Here is a 25977-nt window from a genome sequence, read left to right as displayed (position 1 = left end):
ATTCTTCAACTATTACAATAGTTAAGCGTATAATAAAAATAAATGATGACCAGATTGTCCAGATGAGGCAAAAGCTGATATTTAAATAAAAAAGAACATTGATTACATTTGAACATTGATTATAAATTTGATTATTGGAAACTGACGTTTTTAAGTTTACCGTTGCATTTGACTTAATATTTTCTAAGAAAACAACATTGATTTAGACGTGAGGATATTTTCATAGAACATTTATTAAAATATATATTTCATAATTTAAAAATATAATACTATATAAAATAACACATCTTAGTCATAAACGTACAAAACATTTATGGTTCGATTTGAAAGCACTCCGTATTTTTATTTATTTATACTAATATAAAACATGATTGATTGTTACAGCGTCCTATGCTATTTATCTGGCCGAATAACGTAATAAATATACTTAGAAATTTATCGATTAACATAATAATAATATACATAGAATTAAATTAAAATTTTAACAGGTCGACACAACAAGACGATAAAAAAAACGTAATTTCTTTATAATATATTGTATAAATATACATATTTCTATGTAAAACATTATATTGAAGTTATATTAAAATTCAAACAATTTTTTTAAAGAAAAACAAGTTTAAACAGTAAAAATATAGACATTTGCAATGACATATTGTTTGAATTTGGCACCGATTTAGATCAACAAACTAGTGTAGTTCTAATTACTTAGAACAATATTTTTCGTATCATAATCATTATTTTTTTTTTGTTCTACCTTATCCTTAACATAAGTAAAATAGCACCTATTGACTGAGATTTTTTCCGTTTTCGATAAAGTCCAAAAATCATATCGTTTGAGCGTATATAATAATAATAAAAATATAATATAATAATAATAATAATTTTTCGTAACATTGCAGGTAACAAATTATAATAATGTAAATTATAGGTACATAAAAATATGGTATATAATATTGTAAACGAGAAAGGTCGTCGTGTCTCGACTTTTATCACGTTATAATATTACCGTTATTAAAAATAATAATATTTTCCTAATGTTCTTTAACCGGTCGTATTAACAACTGTTGACTTCTGATATTAGTATCCAACACATAATGTTATTTACAAATACAATAATAAACATGTATAAGGCCTTCGTCGCTTTCGGACGGTCGAGCGCGTGCACAAATTTGACAACACATCATGACTTGTAAAATATAATATGTAAATCGACAACAATAATAATACAATGTGTCCGGTGATAAATAATAATTACTATAATAGGTACGAGTAACAATATATAATATAAATTAATATTTAAAAACGATCACATTTCGGAAGAACATAACACGGCGGCGGTTGCACTACTGACCGTTCGCCATGATTACCATTTCCGGAGACACGACGATGCGGTCCACCTGTACGCCGGCCTAGCAAAAAACAAAATAAATGAAACAAATCCCAACAAATAGATCATCGATCCTCGATCATCATCATCGTCATCGTCGTCGTCGTCATATGCGCAACATAAACAGAGCCACGTTGGAAATGTCGTTGGACTTAGCACCGTCGACGATGCGCATTTTAGGCGGTACCGGACTGAAAACGTACACACACACACACAATTTTCGCGTTAATTAAGCCAAAGCTACGTGGACACAAGAGATAGTATTCATAACACTCAGGTTAGGGTAAAACCCGGCTCTCGACGATGATCTTTAACTTTACCTCAGAGATTTCACCAGCGATTCCATGGACGCGTGGATCCGATCGAAGTGCGGACGGTTCTCGGGTTGGTACTGCCAACACTGTAACATCAACCGGTAAACTTCCTCCGGCGTTCCCTCGGGAGCCGGCATCCTGTAGCCTGCGAAATAAGACGAATTTAGGTAAATTATCCAGGGAAGGAGAGGCTTAAGAGTGGTTTAATGCAAGCAAGGCGGAAAAGAAATTCAGAAAAAATTGGGAAAAGAAAATAGGAAAACGGGTAAGACCGAGGCTATAGTGGGTAATGGCACAAAATAAATAAAAGTAGAAGGGTCGCTTTCAATGTAAACTGAAAAGTGACTACCATTTTGTAAAGACCTATTTAGTGTTATATCTATACACAACTAAAAATAATAATGTATAGATATAACATTATAGTGGTATAGCCTTAGGATGGCCGCTGCGTTTTTTTGCGATAACTGATAAGCGTCTTCCCCGTGTTAATTTGTATCAGTGTCCGGGGCCTGGTAAAGGTTACAATCACAGACGTATATAATAAACTAGATTGCTAAGTGTACATGCAATAAAAAAAAATTGCAGTTACCATTTTTCGTCATCTTTGTGGGAATTAGAACCTTACATGAAAATATGTTTATAACAATTATAAATTAAGTTGATAACACAGAATCATATATATGTATATATATATGTATATTATTTTATACACACATCAATCTCACAAAAATGGCGGACGTAGACTTCTATTCTTATCCTTAGTTAGCGATCTAGTTTACTAAATATATCTATGTTTATTATTATATATACAGTGTGTCTCCCGCTGTTTGACAAGCTTACACACCATTCCTATGTAAAATGACCAAAACACCACGGCGTGAGATACCTTATTAAGCGAAAAAGCTAATCGACCAATATTAATGTCAATTTTGACCGCGTCTTACCGGTATCAATTTTTTCTCGAGCTTTTGAATTGCTAAGTCCGCTGTACGGCGTACCGCCTCTAGCGAATATTTCCCAGCACAGAACACCGTAACTCCAAACGTCACAAAGCGTTGTGTATTTTCCTGTAAAAAAAAAAAAATTAGCTCGTGCTGATGATGGTAATTTTAAGATGTTTATTGTATTCAACGGAAACATGTCTTTCGTCCGAATTAACAGCAGGCATTAATATGCATTAACTAATATATATATATATATATAAATATACGAATTTGCTCAAATATATTTTCGGGTACACTGCATTTTTTTTTTGGTGTTAAATGAAGTATAGTTTTTTTAACATTGTGCTTAGTAAAATTGCTGTCCAATATTTGAGGAAAATATATAGTAGTGAGTAGGTATGTACCTACTCATATGACTCAATTATACACTTCAAATGAAATCTATGATCGACCTTTTGACTGTACATAATTATAATAAAACATGCGAAAAAAATTAATTTAGCGTTACTGTCGAAAAAAAGAAATTAATAACAAATTCCGTCTAACCCACGAAATTCCACGGAAAATTATGCTATAAAAACCCGTTCGTGTATGCTTCATCTTGTTTAAAACCGAATGTTACATTTTCAAATGAAATCAACCGCATCGTAACATTTCAAGGTCTTGTAACAAATAAAAAAAAAATTCCAGACAACCTGTCTAAAGCCGTTCTGATAATATGACGTTACACATACATCTAGGCGTTGGGTAAAAAATATCCAAGTTTCACCGATGATTGAAATTCATAAGTATTATGTCTAACCTGAGCATTTCTTATGACGAACGTTATCAAAATAAACATTAAGCACATAAATGTTTATACCTTTACGATATGCAGGAAACTCTGCCCCTCCCCAATGCTGTAATATGTAAAAAACAACATCTTACCGAAATTTAAGGCTTCAGGAGCCGTCCACTTGATCGGTATTTGTTTCATGCCGTCCGACACAATGTATTCTTCTTCCTCTCTGGACATACCGAAATCGGAAATTTTCACTATGTTGCTGTCACCTGAGTCGACATAAAAACAAATATTATTATGACTAGGTATAATATTAAATACAGGTCGCCGTCATAGATTAGATACACAAATAGACAGACCACACACCGTGGGTTTTTCTGGCAACCACGTTTTGGACGCAACCCTATATAGTTGACCATACCTTTATAAATTGGTCGTATAACATGTGTCCATTAGGCATCAGTGGAGAACCCTACAGGTTGCCAAAAAAAACACGGTGTGGTCTATCTACGCAAAATATGTTCGATCTAAGGTGTTGCCGACTACGGATACGATACAAAGACGGCATATTTTGCGTTAATTATTCAGTTACTGCTGTTGGCGATTTAAATTTTAGTACATGCATACATACAAACAAATGCGACCTATTCGCGAATGATGGCAGGCAATCGTGTCTTAAAAATATCATCAAACGTTATTAACCATATTATGCATTATGCACTCACCGACTAGACAATTGCGGGCTGCGAGATCACGGTGTATGCAGTTCTTGCTCTCCAAGTACATCATACCGGCGGCGGCGTCGCGGCACATTGAGACCAATTGAAGGACAGTCAAGGTCTTGGAGTTATTTCTTAAATACGTCAACAAAGACCCGCCTGTGTACAAAACAAGAAACACCCGGACAATGTAACATGTGTAAGTAAGTGCGCGGTCAGCTATATTATTAAATGATTGATCGTGGCCAAAGCCGGCCGTGGCACGCGCCCAACCGGCCAGTAGGTTTCTTTTCTTTTCCAATTTTGTTTTCTTTTACCTGCGACTAGTTCCATGACTATCATTATCGGTTGTTTCTGCACGCAGATACCGATTAACTTGACGACGTTGGGATGGTCGTACTGTTTGAGGATCCGACCTTCCTGTAGGAATTTCTTTTTGTGCTCGTCGGGCACGGTAACTCGGCACGTTTTCACCGCGACTTCTTTGCTGGTCGACCGCAGTCTCGCTTTGTAGACGTCGCCGAAATTGCCCTGCGAGGGAAAAAAGCCATCGTCAATACCACCAACGCATATAAATATAAGAGCGAAAGAGAAATTTTAATATCCTAGTTTCAGCAAGTTTTGTTGTCCGAACCGGGACCGTACTTACTACGGACCCTGAGCGAGCCCAGCCAAGGATCTCGGCTCTGAATTTTAAAAAAGGCACCTCATTTCAACGTATGTTGTCCAGGAGTCTCATTGGTATAAGACTATGGTACATTATCGATATTCCAACTGTGTTAAAATGTTTGAACATTAAAAAAAAAATCAAACATTTTAATCTGAGTTCATACCACTACAGCCAGTATGAAAATAATGTTTTAAAGCAAATCGCGGTATGCGCAAATTGATATAAATCAAATCTGTGATAAAACGAGTTTTGTATAATATTGCCTATACAATACCCCTTAAAAAATATCGTAAAAAGACTCATAAGTACTTAACTGATATGTGTACATTCATGTCTTATATTTAAATTAATATTTTGCAATAATATATGCTATAGCCTATGTCCCTGTCTTATGAATTTTTTAAACGATGAGCCTTTATGTAAAAAAGATAAGTTGGATACGAATTCCGGCTGTGAAATTGTTTTATTGAGGTAATAGCCAACTAATAATGTAATCTATTTTTTTGTGAAAACTCGGTGTCCGTACTAATAATAAATCTTTACAGGAAACAGATAGCCCATTTATTATAATTATTATTCTAGCTTACTCTGCCGATTTTCTCGAGCAGCATCACGTCGTCGTTGTTCAGCTCCCATCGCTCTCTGGGTATGGGCTGCCTAAGTATGGCCCCCGAACGGCTGGTCACCGGTAACGCGCTCTGATACTGATAAGTGATCAACTCTTGGATGGTAGGAAACGAGGGTCCCTCGAATCGAAACTCGCCCTGCGTTAAGTATAAACGAAAATTGTGTTATTATCGGTGGTCGTCTTATCGTCCGCAACAATACTTACGTCAGAAGTAGTCTGAACTATGAAGTGTTTGTGACCTCCCCAACAGACGGACAGTACCGTCTGGTTTTCGTCGTTTCTGGTCGTTTCCCGCACCAAGAAGTCGCCTTCTTTCGTCAACAGCCTGACCACCTCTTCTCTGGGCAACACTCCGTGAAACCATTCTTCTTCGATCAGCGACTTGGTCGACGAACCGATCTGAGACGAGACAATATTAATTAATTAATGACACAACAACCACCGTATATATTCCCGGCACGTCTCTAAGACATTTCACTGCAAACAAACAAAAAAAAAAGCAAGACGTCTCGAAAACACAAACGACGTGAGAAAACTAAAAAAAAAAAACCGTGACGGGATCAAACCCTCTCTGCATTGTTAATACTTTACAAGCCCGCGACTAAATAACAACAATCGCACAGTGTAAAAAAACAATATTATTCTTGCCACACACGAACTCGGTTAATGGGAATAATAAAACGTAACATTATTATTGACGAGCACACACGGAATGATTTCTATTAGCATATTATTAAGTAGGCACCACGCGTTATCTGAGTCATTTACAGACGTACGGGGATTTACCTGAATAGATAATAACTGTCATTTATACAATGCATATACGACCCGTGTAACGAAACAAACCGCAGTTCGATGGGTATATTATGATATTATTACTATGTTGTATATGCGGTAATTTTAATACACGTTCGTTTGATGTACAGGCAATGAAACGAGAAATTAAATAAATTCATAAATGTAACCCCAACAACCATCTTTTAAGTGCATTCACATGAATACCATGGCGTAACCGCCAAGAAGAGGTTTTCGATTGACTCGTAAGTATATTTTTATCTGAATTCTTTGTAATATTTTATTCGTAATTCTGAAAAATTAAGTTGCAAAAAGGATGTGACCGAAACCGTGTGCAATGAAACTGTAGCGTGTTTCCGTACGTGCCGACGGTGGAAAAATTAAAAGAAAGATGACGTATCTACACCAGATGAGTAGAGGGAATATAGCCTTTGACATGAATATTATGTCTTATGACTGGGGGGGGGAGGGTCAATCCAAAAGTAACGTGGACTTTTTCACGTCACGACCGATGACGTCAGATGAGGTAAGAGACAGCTGATAAGGGCAGAGGAAGGGGACAGAAATAGACATATTAATAAACAAATTCGAAAGTATGATTGTGTACAATTGTGTAGGTACAACGATAACTGAACAATTAATTCGAGTTCCCAAGTTTCGATCGAGCATCCTAGTTTTGGGTGGTGAAATGATTTTGGGATTTGTTGCGAGTGATTTTAATGCGAACCGAACAAACCTGTATTTTGAAATGACAGTAGAAGACGGATTAACGGTGTTAGGGCAAAAGCTTACCACACTAGGCACAAAGTTGTTAGCGTTGTTGTCGGCAAACGTTTGGTACGGCAAAGGCGTGACGATCGGTCGCATGTCGACGATGACCGACCCGTCGTTGCCGTCCATGCTGTCGGACTGGTAGTGGTTCCCGTTATCGCTGTTGTTTGAACCTACTCCTGAGCTGGCCGTGGTCGTGGTCACCGCGGCGGTCTGCATGGTGGAATTGTTGTTGTCCGCCGACGGGTTACCGCCGTTACCAGAGTTCGGTACCGATTTGCGGCGGAAAGGCTTGCGCAGGATGTCCACCAGGCTGGACGTGGCCAGTGTAGTGGCTATGGTCATCATGGACGATGCTTGGCTGACGTTTCCCAGAGACGGCCTCTTCAGCGATCCCTCGACCTGCGCGAAAACGGCATAAAACGATCGGCTTAAAATAACTCTACTACGAACGAGAATAGAAAAAAAATTGTTAAAAGAAAAAAAAAAATGTCTACTTACGATAATGTCCAAATCGTTAATGTCCAACGACGGTAAGTCACAGCCAGACGGCAATTCTTCGCAGCCGATTTCGAACAGCGCTTTTTTTATCACTTCCACCTGTTTTTGAAGTCGGTGTTCTTCGCTCCTGAGTTCGATCAGAGGTAAATCGCTAAAAATAAGAGAATACAATTTTTTTAATCTGACAGTACCTACTCGTAGTAAACAACTGATCCCGAGTGTACAGTTAAATGCTAATATTATATAAATATATATTTTCAAGTACGATGAGTAAATGGCAATAATCCAATAACCCACGCACAATATTTTTTTTTAATAAAGTGGGATGACATTTTTTTGTTAAGCCATGTAAATAATGTTATTTTATGGAACTATATTTATTATAAGAGTAATAAAACGGGCCTTGAGCCATCGAAATATGTAATTAATGATATTTCGGTCACAGCTATTTTCCAACGACAAACGTTTTTCATAGTACAATTTAGACAAGATTTGTCAAAAAAAAAACCGTGGGCGTGTGGTTATCATTCTAAATTATTTAAAAAATATTTGGTAGTATGTTGTAGATTATCCTTCAACGGATAAATGGAACAAAGACGAAAGTTAGGGTAGGGAGACATAAGTAGGAGGTCAGGAAGGTGAAGCCTCATAAAAAATATTAGTATAGCCTGTTGAAAATGTATTGATTGATAATTGAAACGTTTCGACTGTTTTTGTAGTGTCGGTTGTCTATTCAAAGTTCCTTAACGGTAAACCGACATTCGCGAAACGATTTCTCGGTCGACCTATGTTGCCGCTCTGACGTGGTATTCGATTGCTAAAACCAACAAAAGGTCAGGTATATTATATGTACACCACCTTAATCATTCAAATGGTTGAACATAATATAGTGGCAATACATATGTATATACATATAAACGGCAGGCGGATAGGATTATCGTGTACCGATTGGGATCTCGATTGTGCCATCAATAATCGACACGTCTATTGGCTGTAACGCGGACGTTAACAAATTAAATCGACTATACCAACCGGTCGGGTACATTGTGCGTACAGCGGTGCAAAATTACTAACGCCTAATCGATAGACGTTTGAGATAGACATAAGAAAAAATAAATTTAAACACTAGCGATTCAAATAATTTGAATAATTCGTGTAGCCCGTAGGGTCACTATATTTTTAGGTTATCGGCATATCGTTAGAGAAACTATTGGTCCGGCATGGGCTCTCTTTGACCATGACTTACGAATTGTTATCCGAACTATTGTCAAGGAGGCTGGTTTCCATGGCTTCTTGGCATTCCTTCAGTCGGGTTTCGAGCTCAGTCATTTTGTTCCGTACCCAGTCCATGGTCAGGTTGTCGACGGCCAGCTGATTAGCCTGCAGGTGTCCGGACGTGTCGTCCTGCACCAGAGCGTCGTCAAACGTTATCTCGACGTCACCGCGGTCAGTCCTGGCAAAACAATAATAACAACTTTGTATAATTAGAGTAAATCCGACTGGAAAATCGACCACCATTATAAGCTACAATCGCTCACTTTCTAGTGTAATCGTTGTACTCCTCGCAGGGCTGAACGATGTCCGTACAGGATTCCATTCGCACGCCTATCTGCACGAACTCCTCGGACGCCGGGTTCCACTGTGCGGCCAATTCGGACAAAGCGTTTTTCCTAAAAAAAAAAAAAAAAAACCCCACTACATTAATTTTAACGCTCATAAAATATGTGGTTTAAAAATATATCAGACGGTGTAGAGAATTATTATGACGGATTTGATGGGACGAGATGCTTTCATTCAATTCGGATTCAAAACAATCAGGATCATCCTAATAGCGGTCGTACAGGTTAACAATATTGTAGTCATATGGAAAATAAAAACTAAAAGTGCATTTGCCAAAAGTTACAAAGTTACAACGAGTTGGTCCCTTCCTGACCTAAGCTACAGTTTAAACTATTTACTCGTAACAGCTTAGGGTTCAATGTAGCGAATATGTGTTTCATACATTGCTGATTTCTCACAGACATTATTTCCCATTTTCCTTTTTACGAGTATAGGCAAATTTTTAGCAAATAAACGGTAAGAGAATATTTTTTATACAAGTTTAGTCTGATCTTCTGGTTTTCCAGCTCACAGACAGCTTATTAGAATGATAACAGAAATTATCAAACGGAAAACAAATTTGGCCCTAATAGCTAATATTTACTTATAGTGCTCCAGTCAGCACACGTCATCGGTATAGTGCTTATTATATTAGAGGTTCGGTTTACTTCTTTCACTCGACAATAAAATACGTTAACTGTGAACTGAATATATACGTTATAATATGGGTTTAAAGCCTACAAAAGTCACGTTTTATTTAAACTTTTAGGAGAATATTTCTAGAAAAACTACACGAGATAAGTTAAGAAAAAAAATGGTCGGAATGCTTAGTAATGGCTAAATTGTTATACATGCGGTTTGAAAGACAAAACACTGTGTCCTTGTCTAATGCATTTTTTACACATAAACACTAACGAGGCTTCTCGCGAGAAGTGAGTTTCGTTGTTGAGCAATACTCGATTTTTAAAAACAACTAGACGTCTTATTACAAATTTTTTTTTTTTGCAACCGTCCATTCATTTACATAAATTTTAGTAGCTGAAATCGAATAGGACAATAAATAATAGTTATTACTCACCAGTCCGCCACAATGTTCTCCAACTCCTGTCGGTGGTGTTGCATAAAGGCGGGCATCATGACCGTCTGGAAGTCTTTTTCCGACTCTTGGGCTTCGGCGATCAACAAAACGTATTCGTTGTGCACCAGATGCAAACGTCGACAAGCTCTTTGGTATTTCTCTCGGACGTCGTCCAGCTTTCTGCCTCCTCGTCCGCCTAACAAACGAAGATGTTAATGAAGTGTTACTCGTATTACAGCAAGTGCTTTTGGACTCGTCACTTTCAGCAAAACGGACAGAGCATAAGCTGACTCGGCTTGGGCTCGTCGAAATAAGGAAGAAAATTTGTATAAAACAGACGCAATGGACGGAGTGGGTGAACATTATAAAAATTATGAGAAATAGTGAACAATTAATGAGGTTAGGGTTGCGGCGGCATTCCACTTGAATGGATTGTATCGAGTAATGAAAAAAGTTTTAATATTATAAAATTTACTTTTGATGTAGTGTTCTTCAAATCTTGATCTCATCGAACGGTATATTTCTAGGTGCTTGGTGTAGTCGGCTCTTTTCCTCGCCAGCTCGTCGATAAGCTAAAAAACAAAATGGAAATCGTCATGCGTCATTAAAGAGCGTTACGCGCACAAGGATTCATATCGATCACATAATTACACTATTCTCTAAATTTGTCAAATCACCTGGCGACAATAATGACTCCGACAACCTATTAAGGCTGCATTAAGCACTATAGTAGTTTACACAACTTATTATCATAAGATCGATTCGCACCACGACGTTACACAAGATCTAGATTTTAAAGACTCTTTGAAATAAGCAGAAAGTTTTCTATCATACTTCCAACTTGGATAATTTGGGATCTCATACAAGGTTATAGGTATATAAAATACCAACAAATAGACCTTTACTTTAAAAATAGGCGATTATTATAACTACCCACCAACCGTTTTCATAAAAAGGATATTAATGTTTACCGGAGAAGATTTCATTAGCATACTTTTAACTGATTATTTTTTTATATTTAAATTGGGTAAATCACTACTTATGGTACGTGTTGTACCTCCGTACTTCAAAAAAACTTATAAAAATATAAGTACATATGGATTTTAACTATAAGAGACCTTTAAATTTATATTATAATACTAAAAATTGAAAAAGATTGAGATTAAGCGAAAAAATCTTAAAAATATTTTATGGTTCCTTTCCAAAAAAAAAAACAATCTCTGCTCAAACTCTGCTGTACGTTGCAGTAAGAATAAGCCATAAGTAGAATTCTATAATTGCATGATTCATGTATTGTAACTGTATTACGTATAATAACCGTTTATTTAGCTTCGTCTATTTCAACAGACCGGAGAAAAAACTCATCATACGTTTCGTCGCAAATTATTTTTTCGTTTGCAAATTAGTTGCGTTAAACGGTCGTGGTGCATATTTTAATGACGAACAATGATATTCCTATCTCGATCCTATATAATCCTAAATCTTAGTTTCGTTTTCTCCACGGAGCGATCGGATTTCAAGAGTCATCGCGTTTAAAAATCATTGTTACTGTACACTACGGTAAACCAATTAAACGGGCGTAAGTGCGAACACCTATATACCGCATAGTATTCGACAAGCTCTCATACGTTTGCCCAACCATTGTGTAAGAAAATCTCGAGGGAAAACCCATAATCGCAGGTGAATTGCACGCGCCAAACGACGATTGTTGGTTGGGCAACCCGTACTGTAATATGTAAATGGAAATCCTAATTGTATGGCGTTACATACCTGTATGTATAATAGTCGCCGTTACTATAGATATGCGGTACAGCCTTAACGGCACAAAAAATTTGCATTATAACAACACTTCCATCCGGCTCCTCAATGTCAGTGGCCCAGACCGAGTAGGTAACGAATAGATTTTAAGGCGAATAGCAAATCTTCTTATACAGACAATAACACTGCGCTTCTCCGCATCTAAATGACCCGCTACAAAATTCTATGTATTGCGCCAATAACATATTATCGTGCATAATATTGTATTTACCATAAAACAAGTTAAGTGTTATTAATGTACATGCGCGATTTTGACCTCCCGCGAGCACGACGTGATTTCCTACACATGTCCAATGACCTACTGACGTTCCGCCAAGTTCAAACGACGCAACGACCGACGATTATATACAGATGCATTATCATAATCAAAACGTGTTATAATATTATAATATGTGTTATCATGTTTTTCGCGAGACGACGATTTGCTCAACGTGTGATAATATTACAATGTTGACGAGGTTTGCAAAAAACACAAGGGAAATCTACTTAGATTTAAACTCATTTTTAAGAGATACATACACCACATCATGACAATAGTCTTATGGACAACCCTTCACATAATAAAAAATACTCTTCTAAAACAAAATACAATTGAATTTCGTTTTCGATTGACCTCGGCCAGTATTTCGTCTTTTTTTAAATTACTTATGCATACAAGTGTTGTAACCTAAGTTGGTATACATCTTTTTTGGATAGAAGTAGGCGACTAAACTCCCGTCTACAAGAGAAAGAAGTTCGCTTAGCAGTCGTGAAAAGTGATCCTGGCGTCTTGCCTGGCACATGAAAAAGCATATTATTATGCTATGAAATGTTAGATACGTTTTATTGATCGGACAACGCTACTATGGAAATAAGCAATTATCGATGGTCGTTAGATCAAGCATAAACGCGTAAATATATTAGAATTTTATAAGTTTAATCACCTACTCGCTTCAGACTATAATATATCATACAGTAAATCTTTAGATCGTAAATCATAAATGAAATCACCCGTCCTGTTTTCTATGCACCGCATTTTATACATTATGCTGTTAGTAGAACCTAATAGGTCTAACAGGTAACTCGTTGAACTTCTATCGCTGAATTATCATGACAATGACATTTCAATTACCCATTCAGTTACATAACAAATCAAATTAAGTAACAAATCACTAAATTAGTTTAGATATCGAAAACAAGATGTTAAATATATCAAATATATTAGGCGGTTAACTGATAATTACATCGTGTAACATCATATAGTCTATTATAATCTGAAATTTACATGTCATAAATAGTTTGGCCAGAGTCCGTTATAAGATATATGATCGTATTCAATCACCCAGGTCAGTTATTTATAGACACTGCCCACATAGCACAAAAATATTAATAGTTTTAAAATGTTGTCAAAAAGGGTTTTAATATTTTTAAATGAAAGAAAATATTGTCATATTATTTAAAATATACGTAATATATTAGAAATACTTTCATAATACTTAAACATTTTTGTAAATAATCTTTTAAAATACTTAATCTCCAATGAAACCATAATTTTATCATTTTTAAAAACATTTGTTTGCTGAATACATTGAAGTAAATAGTCCAAATATTGTAATTAAATTTTTTTTTTATAATATTTCATTGAAAAGTTGTAATATAATTAATTATACAATAATATGTGTCACCATAGTTTTTCATCATACTGGTTGGGTAATATATTGGGAAATTGGTCGAATAAAAAATATAGCTTATGCATAATTAACAAGTATTTAATCTCTAAAGACTGAGAAGGAAACCTTTCACTGTGGGGTTGCCCACTGAGCCACACGTGATTGACAATCATCCATAATAATCTTTGTACTTTTAAATCTTTTCCTGATTACAATTAACTCGCCCGTTGAAATTATCCAATTTGTGCAAGAATTTATTATTTGAAGACCACAAGCAAAAACGATGAGCTGCACATATAGTTTAAAACGAGGGCTCTTTGTTTTTGCCTTGTGGTTTTCTTTTGTACAAGTTCAAGTAGATTCTTTTAATTGAATTGTTCGTTTAGAACAGATAACGTGCTGGCTAAAATTCATGATAGTGCGAATGTAAGATGACTATGTTAACGACGGCGGCCGAGACGTTTATTCTGGGACCGAAGCGCGTGAGTATATTTCGAGAGCTGTGCAAGTATATACGTCATATAGGTGTACGTTGTCGGCAAATTGGCAGCGATTTGCAACGGCTTACATTATCTTCTGTCGCGCATAAAATAATAACTTACGACCGTCCCTAGTTCGTATATACAATGTATACGGTGCGGGTTATGTCGGCGGAGAAGAAACAAAAGGCATAAACCAAAAAACAACAATGGTCCCCACCTACCGGCGCTTTAAATAAAAAAACCAAAGATACCTACAAGAAATCGAACACGCGGTGCGAATGGCATTTCCGGAGTCTACTTAATATGTATTTTGCATAGCGGCACCGGTGCCCCCCTCCCATCCCCAGGCGACCACCCGACTGCGGCGTTTAAACATACTGTACTACCTCTTATGCGACGCTGAACAAGTACCACCTACCGAAAATGTCATTTATTCTCAAAAGCCAGTCCTGCCAAGTAATGAGAACCATACAAGAGAGCAAATTAAAAATGATACTTTTTAATGTGTTCTCGTGGGCTATTTTGATTCCCCCCTTGCAATAAACCTTTTAAAAATCACATAAACAAAGACAGATAGAAAAACGTCAACTTGTGTAACTTGTCGGTGAGCTGGAAGTACTGGGTTCGATGCCCGTAGCATTGCCAAGCAGGCAATGTTCGCCGCCCCACCTCCTCGCCCAACAAGCTCTGCTAATTTGGGGGCGTTCTAGATTATAAATGCCAACATAAAAAGGTTTGTCGACACGCGCTGTAAAATCAAAACTTGTTTAATAACCCCTTTAGGTCCTCATCCCATTATTTATAACACAACACTCTGGTCTACAATACGTTCACTATAGTGAATTCTCTGTCTTTCTCTCGCTCTCTCTCGCCGTCTATTGCGAAAACGTCATAGCCGCGTTTGCAGTTTACCTCGCCATTATTTTTTTTCCGATATACATACACTATATTATCATGTACCAGTACTAATACTTATACATAAAACATATATATATATATATATGATATACGAGGCGACGTAGACCTCCCGGCACACGAACTCGTCGCCTCACCTCTCTCCGAACACAAGTACCTATACAAAGAAAGAAATATATAAAAATAAAAAAACCGTAGCGGAGCTGTACCTACATGTATAATAATATTATGAGTGTACGTGCGTTGGCCTTGAACGCGGTGGTGGCGCGCACACACACACACTAGTCGTTTGCCGCAGTCGGTCTCATTGTTCCAAAGAAAAGAAGAAAAATATGAAGAAGAACAAGACGCAAGTGTATAGGATGCAGGACACGAGAACGACACTACACGGGCAAGGGGAGCGGCGAAAACTTCTATACAACGCAACACCACATATACGGTGGACGGGACGAGGACGAGAGAGGTCTTGCTTACTTTTTTTTTTATACACAATATTTTATTATTGTTTCGTGTCGCGTTTACCAGTGAGTTATGACGCATTAACCGGCACGAATCAGAAGCGAATCCAGTATACTCCTCGACATTATGTGAAGACTCGAGAAGCATGCACAAAATAATATGTAATCAAACTATCGTCAAACGGGTTGGAAAAAACAAAATAACCAAAAATCCATTTTGACGGGATCAAAGACGGGCCCATTCCATGTCGAAGGAACGGCTTATCAACTAATATCCAACTCGTTAGTAGTCTCTTATGAGTGCGCACACTACCTTTGGTTATTCTTTCGTGCAAAACATCTATCTTACGCAAGTACTGGGCAGTTAGTATAAAAAAAACACTTTTGCTTCGCTCTAAAAAGACTATGAAAACCGGCTCGGTTCGTGTACGTTTGCATTTGCTCGGTTGGTTAACATTGTCTCCCTCGCCTCGCCAACAATTCCCACATCAACGTCTGACCTCAACAATTATTACTTATAAAATAAGAAATGACTAAATATCTGGGTTGATTCATTTTTTACTCATCCGACTCCCCTACACTATCTACTATCTAGTGACTGCGCTGGTAATAAAGGATTTAAGAAGTCGCTATAAAGAAAAACTGTTAACTACAAATATCAATAATCAAATCGATATAGTTTCAGTCAGAACTTACAATATAAGTAAAAGATTCGGTTCAATGGAGAAAACGTTTTTATTTTTTCTGTTGTCCTTCACAAACGATTTTTCGCAAAGCCTATAATAAAAAAATATATTACAATATTATTATTCTGGAACAAAACTAGTAAACCCGTCGATCCAAACAATAATATCACATTTTGTAAAGTCGGACATATTTTCCAACACAATACTATTTATTATATGCCAGCGTAAGTAAATGTTAGCAATTTTGCATTTAGACAATTTCAATTGTAATTTTTATTCGTTCATTTGGACGTATTACAATTGTACAGAAAACAACCAATAATTGAAATGTTTTTTAAATCAAAAACATTCTTATGATAATTTATTTAGTATGAATAAATTCTACGATGTTATTTTTTTTTAATTCCCAGATAAAACATATCGACGCTCAACTTCATTTAATCAACTCGGCCACCTACGCAACACTGTTGGGATATTTGTACAATAGTGAATACTTCTAATCAAACTGTTCATTCTATCTGCAAAAACACATACATAATATACGTCATACAACTAGTAGCATATGAATTAAATTAATTTTATTCGATAAACATAAACAAAGAAAAGCGCAATTATTTCGCTATAATTAAAATCATGAAACGTATTAAAATTGTTTTAATTTGCATTGCTATAAAGTAATAAATCTATGTATAAACACATGATTGCAACGCATTAATAATTTTAAGATAAGTTTAAAAGACATGGTAATTTCAATTTGTTACCTTAGAATAATTGGTTTTTACTTATTATTAAAATTATCATAATAATTGATTTAATAATAGTATGTCGTCAGCTAGACAACCTATTCTCGTGTTAAACAAAATTTACTTTTAGAAAAACTAAGTTTTTAATTAAATGTTACTGTCGTTGGCTAATACATACGTGCTAATATAAAAAAAATTGAACCAACAATACATAATATCCGGTCACGATTTAGTGGGCGGATCATACCTTGGAAGCCGTATACATTTATTTATAATAATAATTAAAAGTTGCATTTATATAATTTACTTACACGGTTAATAATTCAAAAAAGGATATTATATTCAATAAATGGGTATGTCTTCTTGTCACGTATATTGTAATATTATATTATTGTTTCTCGACATCCTATGTTTTATCAATGACCTACAGTTAACAATTTAGATTGTCAATAACCCAATGTATCTATTAAACTAGTATTATAACAATTAATAATATGGAAAATACAAATTGTAAAACCAAAAAGTAATTGGCTACAACAACAAATATCAGTTCAAAGAGTATAGTACCAATTAAAAATAAAATAATAAATTGCAAAACCGAGTCAAGGACTTGCACGAAATGCCAGAGCTCAGGTACACACCTTTGGAATAATTCAAATAGTAATTGCATAATAATAATTTAGTCTATTAACTTTAATTTAGTGACCCGTCATTTTGAAAAAAGTATTTATTTTACAGTCAATAAATTGATTTTTAATATTAATTACAGTTACAATCAAAGCTTTCTTTTCTAAAATGTTTTTTATCACTTTCATGTAGGTAGTATAAAATCTACATTGCTAACTTTAATGTTTTCTCTTACTAGTAGTAAAAATTAAATGAGACAACTGGTATTTTTTAATTTAATTAAAGTAGAACGCGCATTTAGTACTAGTTTTGGAGGCAAGTTAAAATTTTTATTTCATACTTTTACGTTTTTATTTTACATTTAAAAAAAACAATATTTCTAATTTTGTTTTTATTGGTATAAGGCTTCAATTGCATAGATATTATTGGAATTAGACTACAACATTTTTTTAAATTACATATATAAAATGTTTACATATATTTAATTAAGGTAGTTTGCTCTTTTTACTTTACTTTACTTAACTTTACAAATGTATAGTTATAATCCTAATTTTAAAGATCAAAGCAGTACCAACTGTAATCAAATCGCTCCAATGATTGGGATTTCGAAACTGATGTTATATTTTCAACTTCACATAATAGTATAGTTATTGTCTCAATTGTATACAGCGAGCAATGTCTGCTTTATCGTGTAGGTATTATTTAATTGATTTAAAAACAATAACTCCGCTAAGTTTAAAAGAGTTCTATAAAAAAAATATACCCAAACCAGTTTTTATTGCACGTTTTTAATTTACATTATTGTGTTAGGTATTGTTTTTCCGCGTTCATGGCTACCACTAATAAAACTTGTAGACATTTTCAAGGAACAACTGAAATTTTACTAGCTCTTCCGTTTGATTTATTCTTTTTAGATAAAATTTAGGTCAAGCAAAAATCCATTCGTCCATTCAAACCGATAATTGTCGTCATACGACGTTGTACATATAAATGTACAACGTCGAAAGACCCTGACGTTTTTTAATTTTTTTTTTTTTTGATGCAGATTATTGTACCTATTTGTTGTTGTGTACATAAAAACATTGTTGACGCCTTTATGAATCATTATCACTTTCATTAACACCGCATAGGTTATATACCGAAAATTACGAATACCTCCCCCCCCCTACTTTCTATTATTTTTAACAGAGCTAGAGTTTTACTACGTTTAACATTTCTTAGTTTTAGCAATGAAAACATCTCGTCTGATACTCGAAGTAATGAGTGCTATAAGTCGCTAGCTAAGTGCACAGAGTAGATCCGTATGTCAATTTTTTTCTAATGATTTGAAAAAAAGATAATAAATACAAATAATTCAAAATACCACCGACCTATTATTTTTACATTTGTTTAGTCATATATTCAATTATGCATAATATGTATGTATCTATCCATAGTAATAATATAATATATAATTACATGCCTGTTGATACCGATTGTAAAGTCAACACACATATTTAATCAATAAATAATAATAGTAGAAATAATATTTTTCTCATAATTTTACATTTGGCTTTCCTATGTTACCCAACGGAGTTGTTTTGTTCAACTCTTTACAGTGTACCTTTTTACTCATGACATTGTTAATTTCACTTCACTGACAAAAATGTTATTTACCAAAAAAATTCCTTTGTAACAACAGACAGACCATTATTATGCGTCGTGTTTCATAGGCGCAAATACGGGGGGGCTAGGGTGGGCTTAGCCCCCCTAATGCTAGAAATAGCCCCACCAAAAAATTAGATTATGCATATAATTTTAAAATATAAAAATATATTTACTTATATATGTAATTAAAAAAAAATTCCAGCCCCCCCTAAGTTAAAAATTGAAATTGCGCCTATGTCGTGTTTTGTTTATTACATTTGCAAACATTTTGTATATCATTGTTTAATCGCCATATTTGAGCATCTTAGATCACTCGACGACTCTATTAAGTGTACTACATTGTAGAGGATTTACCATCAACTTGGTGAATACGTTCCAAGGTTAACCAAAAAAATAATGTTAAACATTAATTAACGAGCTAAATTGTTCACTGATTACGCTGCTACGCGTACCTTGTCAGTTCCAATGGATTTCAAGTGGTCATGCACGATGGCGAATTCCTAAAAAAACGTACTTCAAATAACTTATGTAGTTTTCTTTAAACTGGATTTCAGTAAAACCACTCGAGCACTAAGCGCCATACGTTTTTACCGAAACCGTATATTTTTTTTTTTCATAATATACAATATTAATTATATACTTATGTAAAAATATCATGCTTCTGGCTAAATGTCAATTTCGTAGACATCCTCACATTAAGTAGCTTAAATTGTTCGAAACATTTATAATACAAAAATTTTGTTAACATAATTTTTAAAACAAATGGATTTATTACTAAGCAAAATGTAACACAAATATTTTGTGGTGTGTGTACATAAAATTATTCACCGTTTGGATACAGAACCAATAATTATTCACAAATAATAATTTACATAACTGGTAAAATTAGTCGTTAAAAGTATAAAATCTAAACTATAAATAAAAAACATAAAAGCTAACGTTGATAAACAACGTTTAAGTTCACAGATTTGAATAAACTATACGAATGACAATTTGTAACAACATCAAAATAAAACCAACAAGCTAGTTTTGTGATAACACTGTAGTAATTTTATTAAAAATACAAAAATCACAAGCCGACACATCCGGAATTATCCGAACTATCGGATATTACTTAAAATAAATAATTTATTTATAAATGTCCATTTTTTTTAATTGCATTTTTAAAGTTAACCATGTCCATAAATCTTGTATTTATATTAAGAATGTAAAAAGTTCAAATTAGCTAAAATTACATCTTTTTTAGTAAAAATTATTGTCTTTATTTATTTTTTTTTTTATTGATCTTTATTTACACTAGCAGCTAAGTCTATTAGTATACATTAGGTTACAATTAGAAATACGTGAAAATTTTATATTAAACTATACAGTTCGGTTTTTTTAAGAAAACATATTAAGTTCGTGATATCTTGGGTGTTTGGTCCTAAGGCTTGATTTTTGTTTTCTCATCAATCATCACTGATGGTTAAATTAAAGTAGATTTTACCTTTGTTACTTGAAATGCAAATCTCGTCGAGCTAGTTACTATTAGTCTCAAACGTCCAAGACGGTTCTACTCGTTGAATAACATCCAAAAAATACACAATGTTCTTGTCGACAAACTACTATTACTCTATGCCAAAGCAGCGTCTTGTAATCCAAGCTTGAACCCGGTAGTGCTATTTTGAGCTCGGCGGTGTCGATCAGGGGACAACGAAATTTTGGTTATTGTATAGGTCGAAGATCAACAGCATGGCGTTATTATTTAAACACAAAAAGAAAAAAAGTTCAACCGCTACGAATATAATATTACATATTATGCAAACCGGTGTTTTAAATGATCTACAGCGCAAGCGCGATAAATGGATCGAGATTGCAAAACTCGAGTTACCTGTTGAGTGTCGTCAACATTGTGTATTACTGTAATAATAATATACTGCATGCGTTGTATGTGCTATGTGTCTGCGACCCGACCGGGTAAACTATTATTGTAAGTAATCCAATAGCGTCTGGCGTTTACAAGAGTCTTAAAGATTACAAAAGAAAAATAATAATATTAACCCCCGACTAGAGGCCGGGTTTGGAGAGCTTTTCTCGACATTGAAAAAGCCACGCAATGCTCGTTGCCTGTTTTACGATAATAATAATATTTGGACACTCATTGTTGTTGTTGTATACGTAACCAAAGAATCCGCTGGCGCACTGTAAGTGTTTAGTCTATAAGCGTTTTCCGACAACATTATTTAGGTCAACAAGTAATAATAACAACAGTGTATTATTATTATATTGATTGTTGTACACACCTGTATATAGGTAAACCATTCCGTCGCATGCGTCGTAGTAGTTTGGACGACTAACAAATTGGCTAAAGGTGCACCGTTTCAAAAGCATAGGCTCAACTAGACCTACATTTTAGGGGGTGCAAATATTATGATGTACACACGACTTAACATAATTCTTATCTCCAAATCATTAGATATAAAATAATATTATATTTAAAAATAGAAATATTCTAAAATAAAAAATGTTGAACCGAGCATGTACAAATCAATTAACAATCAATTACATTTTATGCGTTTACAAACAAGGATTGGGGTTTGGATTTTTGGGGGTGCTAATTTTGAGTCTGGCGTGCTAATGTCCCTCTAGCAACTCCCTAGTTACACCTGCGTTTAAAAGTATTTAAACCCAAAACACGTCCCAACTATAATATGGACTCGTTATGATTATTCAGACAGATTAATAATATAATTATCGAGCGGTAATGACAACGGAAATACGCTAAATTAATTCAGTCCTATGCTAGGTTCTACACGAGCGGGACATCATTATCGATATTAGCAAATAGTTTTCCGAATTATGTTAACAGTGGCGTTATCGAGACAAGCACAATATTGTCGAGTGCACGATAAACGATAAATGCCTTTTTGTACTTGATTTTTTTTTTATATATTGATAGAACTCTAGCAAAAAAAAAAAATGATTCGCAGAATTGGATATTATATTGCTACATAATATTATTATGTGCACACGATGTTACAACCGAACAGACAAAACAGGTATCGGCACCAGAACTAGCGTAAAGCAGACAAACGCAATGGGTTTAAAAAAAAAATAAAAAAACCCCGACAAGTTGCATAATTTTTTTGTCCATTTAAAAATACGTTTGCAATACAATACAATCAATTTTAGAACGCTCAATTTGCATGAACAAAAACATTCACAGTGTTAGCTGGACACAATTTTCTTAAAAAGTCAATACAGTGACGCCTGGTCAGGAGAGGTAGTAATAAATTAAAAAATAAAATTTAAAACCACTTTCGACATAGGTAATCGTTTCGAAGCCAATCTGTCCACACTGTCGAAAACATTTACTTTTATTGTGCACATTAAATTTTGTTACATAACAATGACGTACTTCAAACAAAATACAATCACTAAATCGTATATAATATATTGCATCGGTATTAAACGCTCAAAATTGTCTTGTATATTTTTTTCAATTTAATTAGTTAGATATTAATTGTGTTAAACTGTTGATAAATGGTTGTATAGACTTATAATATTATAAATCCATTACTATCGTTAAATGTAATTGAATCATAATGTTGCTACTTAGTCAGTTATGCCATACGAGTAAATAAATAAAAAACCATCGTTGAAATATTGTTTTGTAATTTATATTGTTGTTATTTTTAATTTAATATTTTATACAATTTGTTTTTTCTTGACAGTAGTTATATAACATTGTTACCGGCTGTCGGCCTAAGTAAACGTAGTTGAATAATTTAGATATGCATTGACCAATTATTGGACATTGGACAGGCGCACAATGTCTTCCAGCTGATTTTTCACGCTGGTCTCTGGAGTAAGTCTGGCCATAACGAACAATCAGTGTCTACGCCGGATTCTGGAATGCTTTACTATAAGAAACCGGCATGTCCACTATACGGACCAGTACGATACAGTCCCTCTAGATATGTAAATTCAGACCTCCTGATCGCAAATAAAAAACGGCGATAAGAAGTTACAACATTGTTGGTTTTGGTTTTACATTGGTAAAAAAAAATCAATATAGTTTTTTAATCGGTTATATCTGCGCGACGACTACATTTTAGTAGGTACTAGTTTTTTTTTTAAACATTACTTGTCGCAGAGCCTTATTATTATTTAACTTTAAATTCCCGGTCAGGTTCGACCGTTTTCGATGGCGTCATAATTATAATTTTGTTTGGTATACCTACTTGCCTTGTTGTGTATGGCCAAGATATAAATTCATCAGTCTTAGGATGGCGCGTTCGCGTTTTGGCGACCGACGACGAGGCTGTGAATCCCGTAAAGTGCTCCTCCTTAAGACCACCTGGATTTTACGATTCCGAGAAATGGAATACCGGTGCTTGTTCGCGTTCCCACGTATGGTGTCGACGGGGAGCATACACATACATCGTTATTATAGTCAAGACTACTCCAAGCACTATATCCATACTATATATAATAATATACAGAAACGCACAGCCGTGTTCGCGTACACGGAAATCGTGATAAAACCTATCCGGACGGCCGCCGGTAAGCAGTACTTGTGTGTGTGTGTTGTGTGTGATTGACAATTATAATTAATTGTTATTTTTACGGGCCTGAGACTGACAATCCGAAGAAAGCGAAAACTCGATCAAAAACGGCAAACGGTCGCACCGGAAACGCGCATCGCGCACACGGCAAATGATTATATTGTTGTGTTAGTCTGCTCATGATCGTCGTTTGCTGTGATTTATAATCAATTCACGTCTTAAGATCGGAGTGCTTATCGCGGAGATGACACTAAAAATAAATAACAAAACAGAATTGTCCGCCGTTATTATTATCTTTATATATACTTTTTTTTATTGCGAATCTAACTTTCGCATATACAGTGTAAGCGTACCTAATATAGTATACAAGGAGTAGGCGTATCCCCTGGCGGATCTCTATCGTACACCAGCCGTTATTATATTATATGCATATCATATTATACTGATAATAACTGGTTGTAAGACGCTGATGAGGTCAACGTGTGCGGTGGCGGCGGCGGCTGCGGTTATGCACCTTTATACATTTTACTAATATTATTATTATTACTACTACTACCATAATGATTCGTCAGCTCTGTTGTTGTTCGGGAGAAGGAAAGAAATTGCAAACGAGCGAACGTATCCTCCGGTTAATTAATTTTAAGTCCGTTCGCGGTTTTTTTTTTTTGTATGGGTTCCGATTTGATTTCACTGCACGAACCCCTCCTCCGTCAGATAATTAAATAATGTGTGTGTGTGTGTGTGTAATATTAATACATATAACGGATAATTATTTTTACTATAGTCGCGTTTAGGTAGGTATACATGCTAACAGAAAGATCTAACAGGGCGTTGAACGTTACCTCCGGTGAATTTCAGGCTCACAACAAGCCCACATGTACAACTGTAAAATGTGTAGGTACGTCGCGTCGCAGATTTTTTTTATTATTATTATATTAGTTCAGAAGAGAAGCTGCGGTAAATTAACTCGTATACACAATACCGGGAGACACCAAGCAGTGCCAATAACAATATAACGTTATTCAATTTACCGGAACCATATAGGAACAACAATAAATCAACTCTTTAATGTACACATAGCGACTAGCGTGGGTGTAATTGCGCACGAAAAAACTAACCGAGATGACACCTGCACATACAGAGATGTTAAACTCGGGCATTTCTCCGGATCGAATTAAAATCATATATATATATATATATATATATATATAATAATTACACACGGGATATCATACACACTCATAGGACCTATGGTCGTGCAATTATTATTGTGCGGTGTGTACGGCTTACAAGCATAATATACCTTGGCTGTATTGTAAGCTGTGTACGGTTAAACGGGCGTGTGTATTTAGTATAATGTAATTTATTAAGTAAACGGAATAATAGCTGCGACACGAGCTGTTTGTTGAAACAATACTTCCTGGCGGTGCACGACCGTAGGTATGTGTGTAATTGAATTACGCTCGAATCGTTATAACGGCTCAAGGTATATTATACGGACAATAAATTATTATTGTATATAAATAATAACGCGCCTCATAATCTGTATACAGTGTTACATTATGTGCGTCCCAATATGATAACCAAGATTAAGGACGCTTGTGTTAAAAAAAAAAAAAACACCCAAACGACCGTATGAAATATTATTAAGAGAGACGTAGGTAGGTACCAGGTAGACACATAAATTTTATTAAAAACGGTTACTTATCTATATGATGTTTGTACCACGCACTCGTATAATCGTACAAACGTAACGACCTCGGTCGAGGTTGCAGTAAAGAACTATATTACTATCAACGTTATAAGACAATAGTAGTAGCTATATTACTTTATCTCTAAAAAATAGCCGTCCATCATATTATTATGTTCGTCTGGACCGCGAGTAATCCTAGTTAGTAGTTACCCAATTGTACGATTAGCCACGGTAACGACAATAACAACAAAATCAACTGCATATTATCAGGACACAATATGAATGGATTGAATAAATGGAATAAATTAAGCGTTTACGGTGGAATGCGTTTTTCTTCGGATATATTGTAATGATGATGATAATGATAATAATACCTCATAGGGCTGAAACGAACCGTAATTAGGAACCTAACGCGGAGGAGGAGTAGACACACGTTTAGTCGGTCGTATCGTGTGTGTGTAGTGCCGATGTCTGAGTCCGGCGATACAGTAACAAAAAAAATACATATACGAGGAGGTATAA

General features: G+C 35.0%; 1 protein-coding gene across 3 annotated transcripts in view; it reads right to left on the bottom strand.

Annotated features, from left to right (window-relative positions):
* Nucleotides 1-293: 293 nt before the first annotated feature.
* The window catches only part of LOC126840210 (tyrosine-protein kinase Fer), a 34680-nt gene continuing 8996 nt past the window's right edge, over nt 294-25977 (bottom strand). Inside the window, exons 1-15 of one of the 3 annotated variants that reach the window (XM_050575811.1) lie at nt 11961-11979; nt 10666-10762; nt 10191-10386; nt 9052-9183; nt 8760-8966; nt 7514-7664; nt 7034-7414; nt 5651-5845; nt 5406-5582; nt 4466-4679; nt 4155-4307; nt 3576-3698; nt 2649-2771; nt 1711-1849; nt 297-1581 (exon numbers count right to left, since the gene is read on the bottom strand). In XM_050575811.1, the coding sequence (XP_050431768.1) occupies nt 1497-1581; nt 1711-1849; nt 2649-2771; nt 3576-3698; nt 4155-4307; nt 4466-4679; nt 5406-5582; nt 5651-5845; nt 7034-7414; nt 7514-7664; nt 8760-8966; nt 9052-9183; nt 10191-10386; nt 10666-10699 (2310 nt within the window). In that variant the 5' untranslated portion in view covers nt 10700-10762; nt 11961-11979 and the 3' untranslated portion in view covers nt 297-1496. Of the gene's footprint in view, nt 1582-1710; nt 1850-2648; nt 2772-3575; nt 3699-4154; nt 4308-4465; nt 4680-5405; nt 5583-5650; nt 5846-7033; nt 7415-7513; nt 7665-8759; nt 8967-9051; nt 9184-10190; nt 10387-10665; nt 10763-11960; nt 11980-25977 lie in introns of those variants that run through there. The other 2 variants (XM_050575809.1, XM_050575810.1) reach the window with 2 other exon arrangements.

The sequence above is a fragment of the Adelges cooleyi genome, unplaced genomic scaffold (genome assembly GCF_023614345.1).
Source record: "Adelges cooleyi isolate 19-005CV unplaced genomic scaffold, UGA_ACOO_1.1 ACOO_flye_CR_arks_rails_tigmint_CR_PRNA_376, whole genome shotgun sequence".
In the NCBI taxonomy this organism is placed as follows: domain Eukaryota; kingdom Metazoa; phylum Arthropoda; class Insecta; order Hemiptera; family Adelgidae; genus Adelges; species Adelges cooleyi.
Note: the sequence above shows the minus strand (reverse complement) of the source record. Positions and strands in the feature narration are given on the sequence as shown.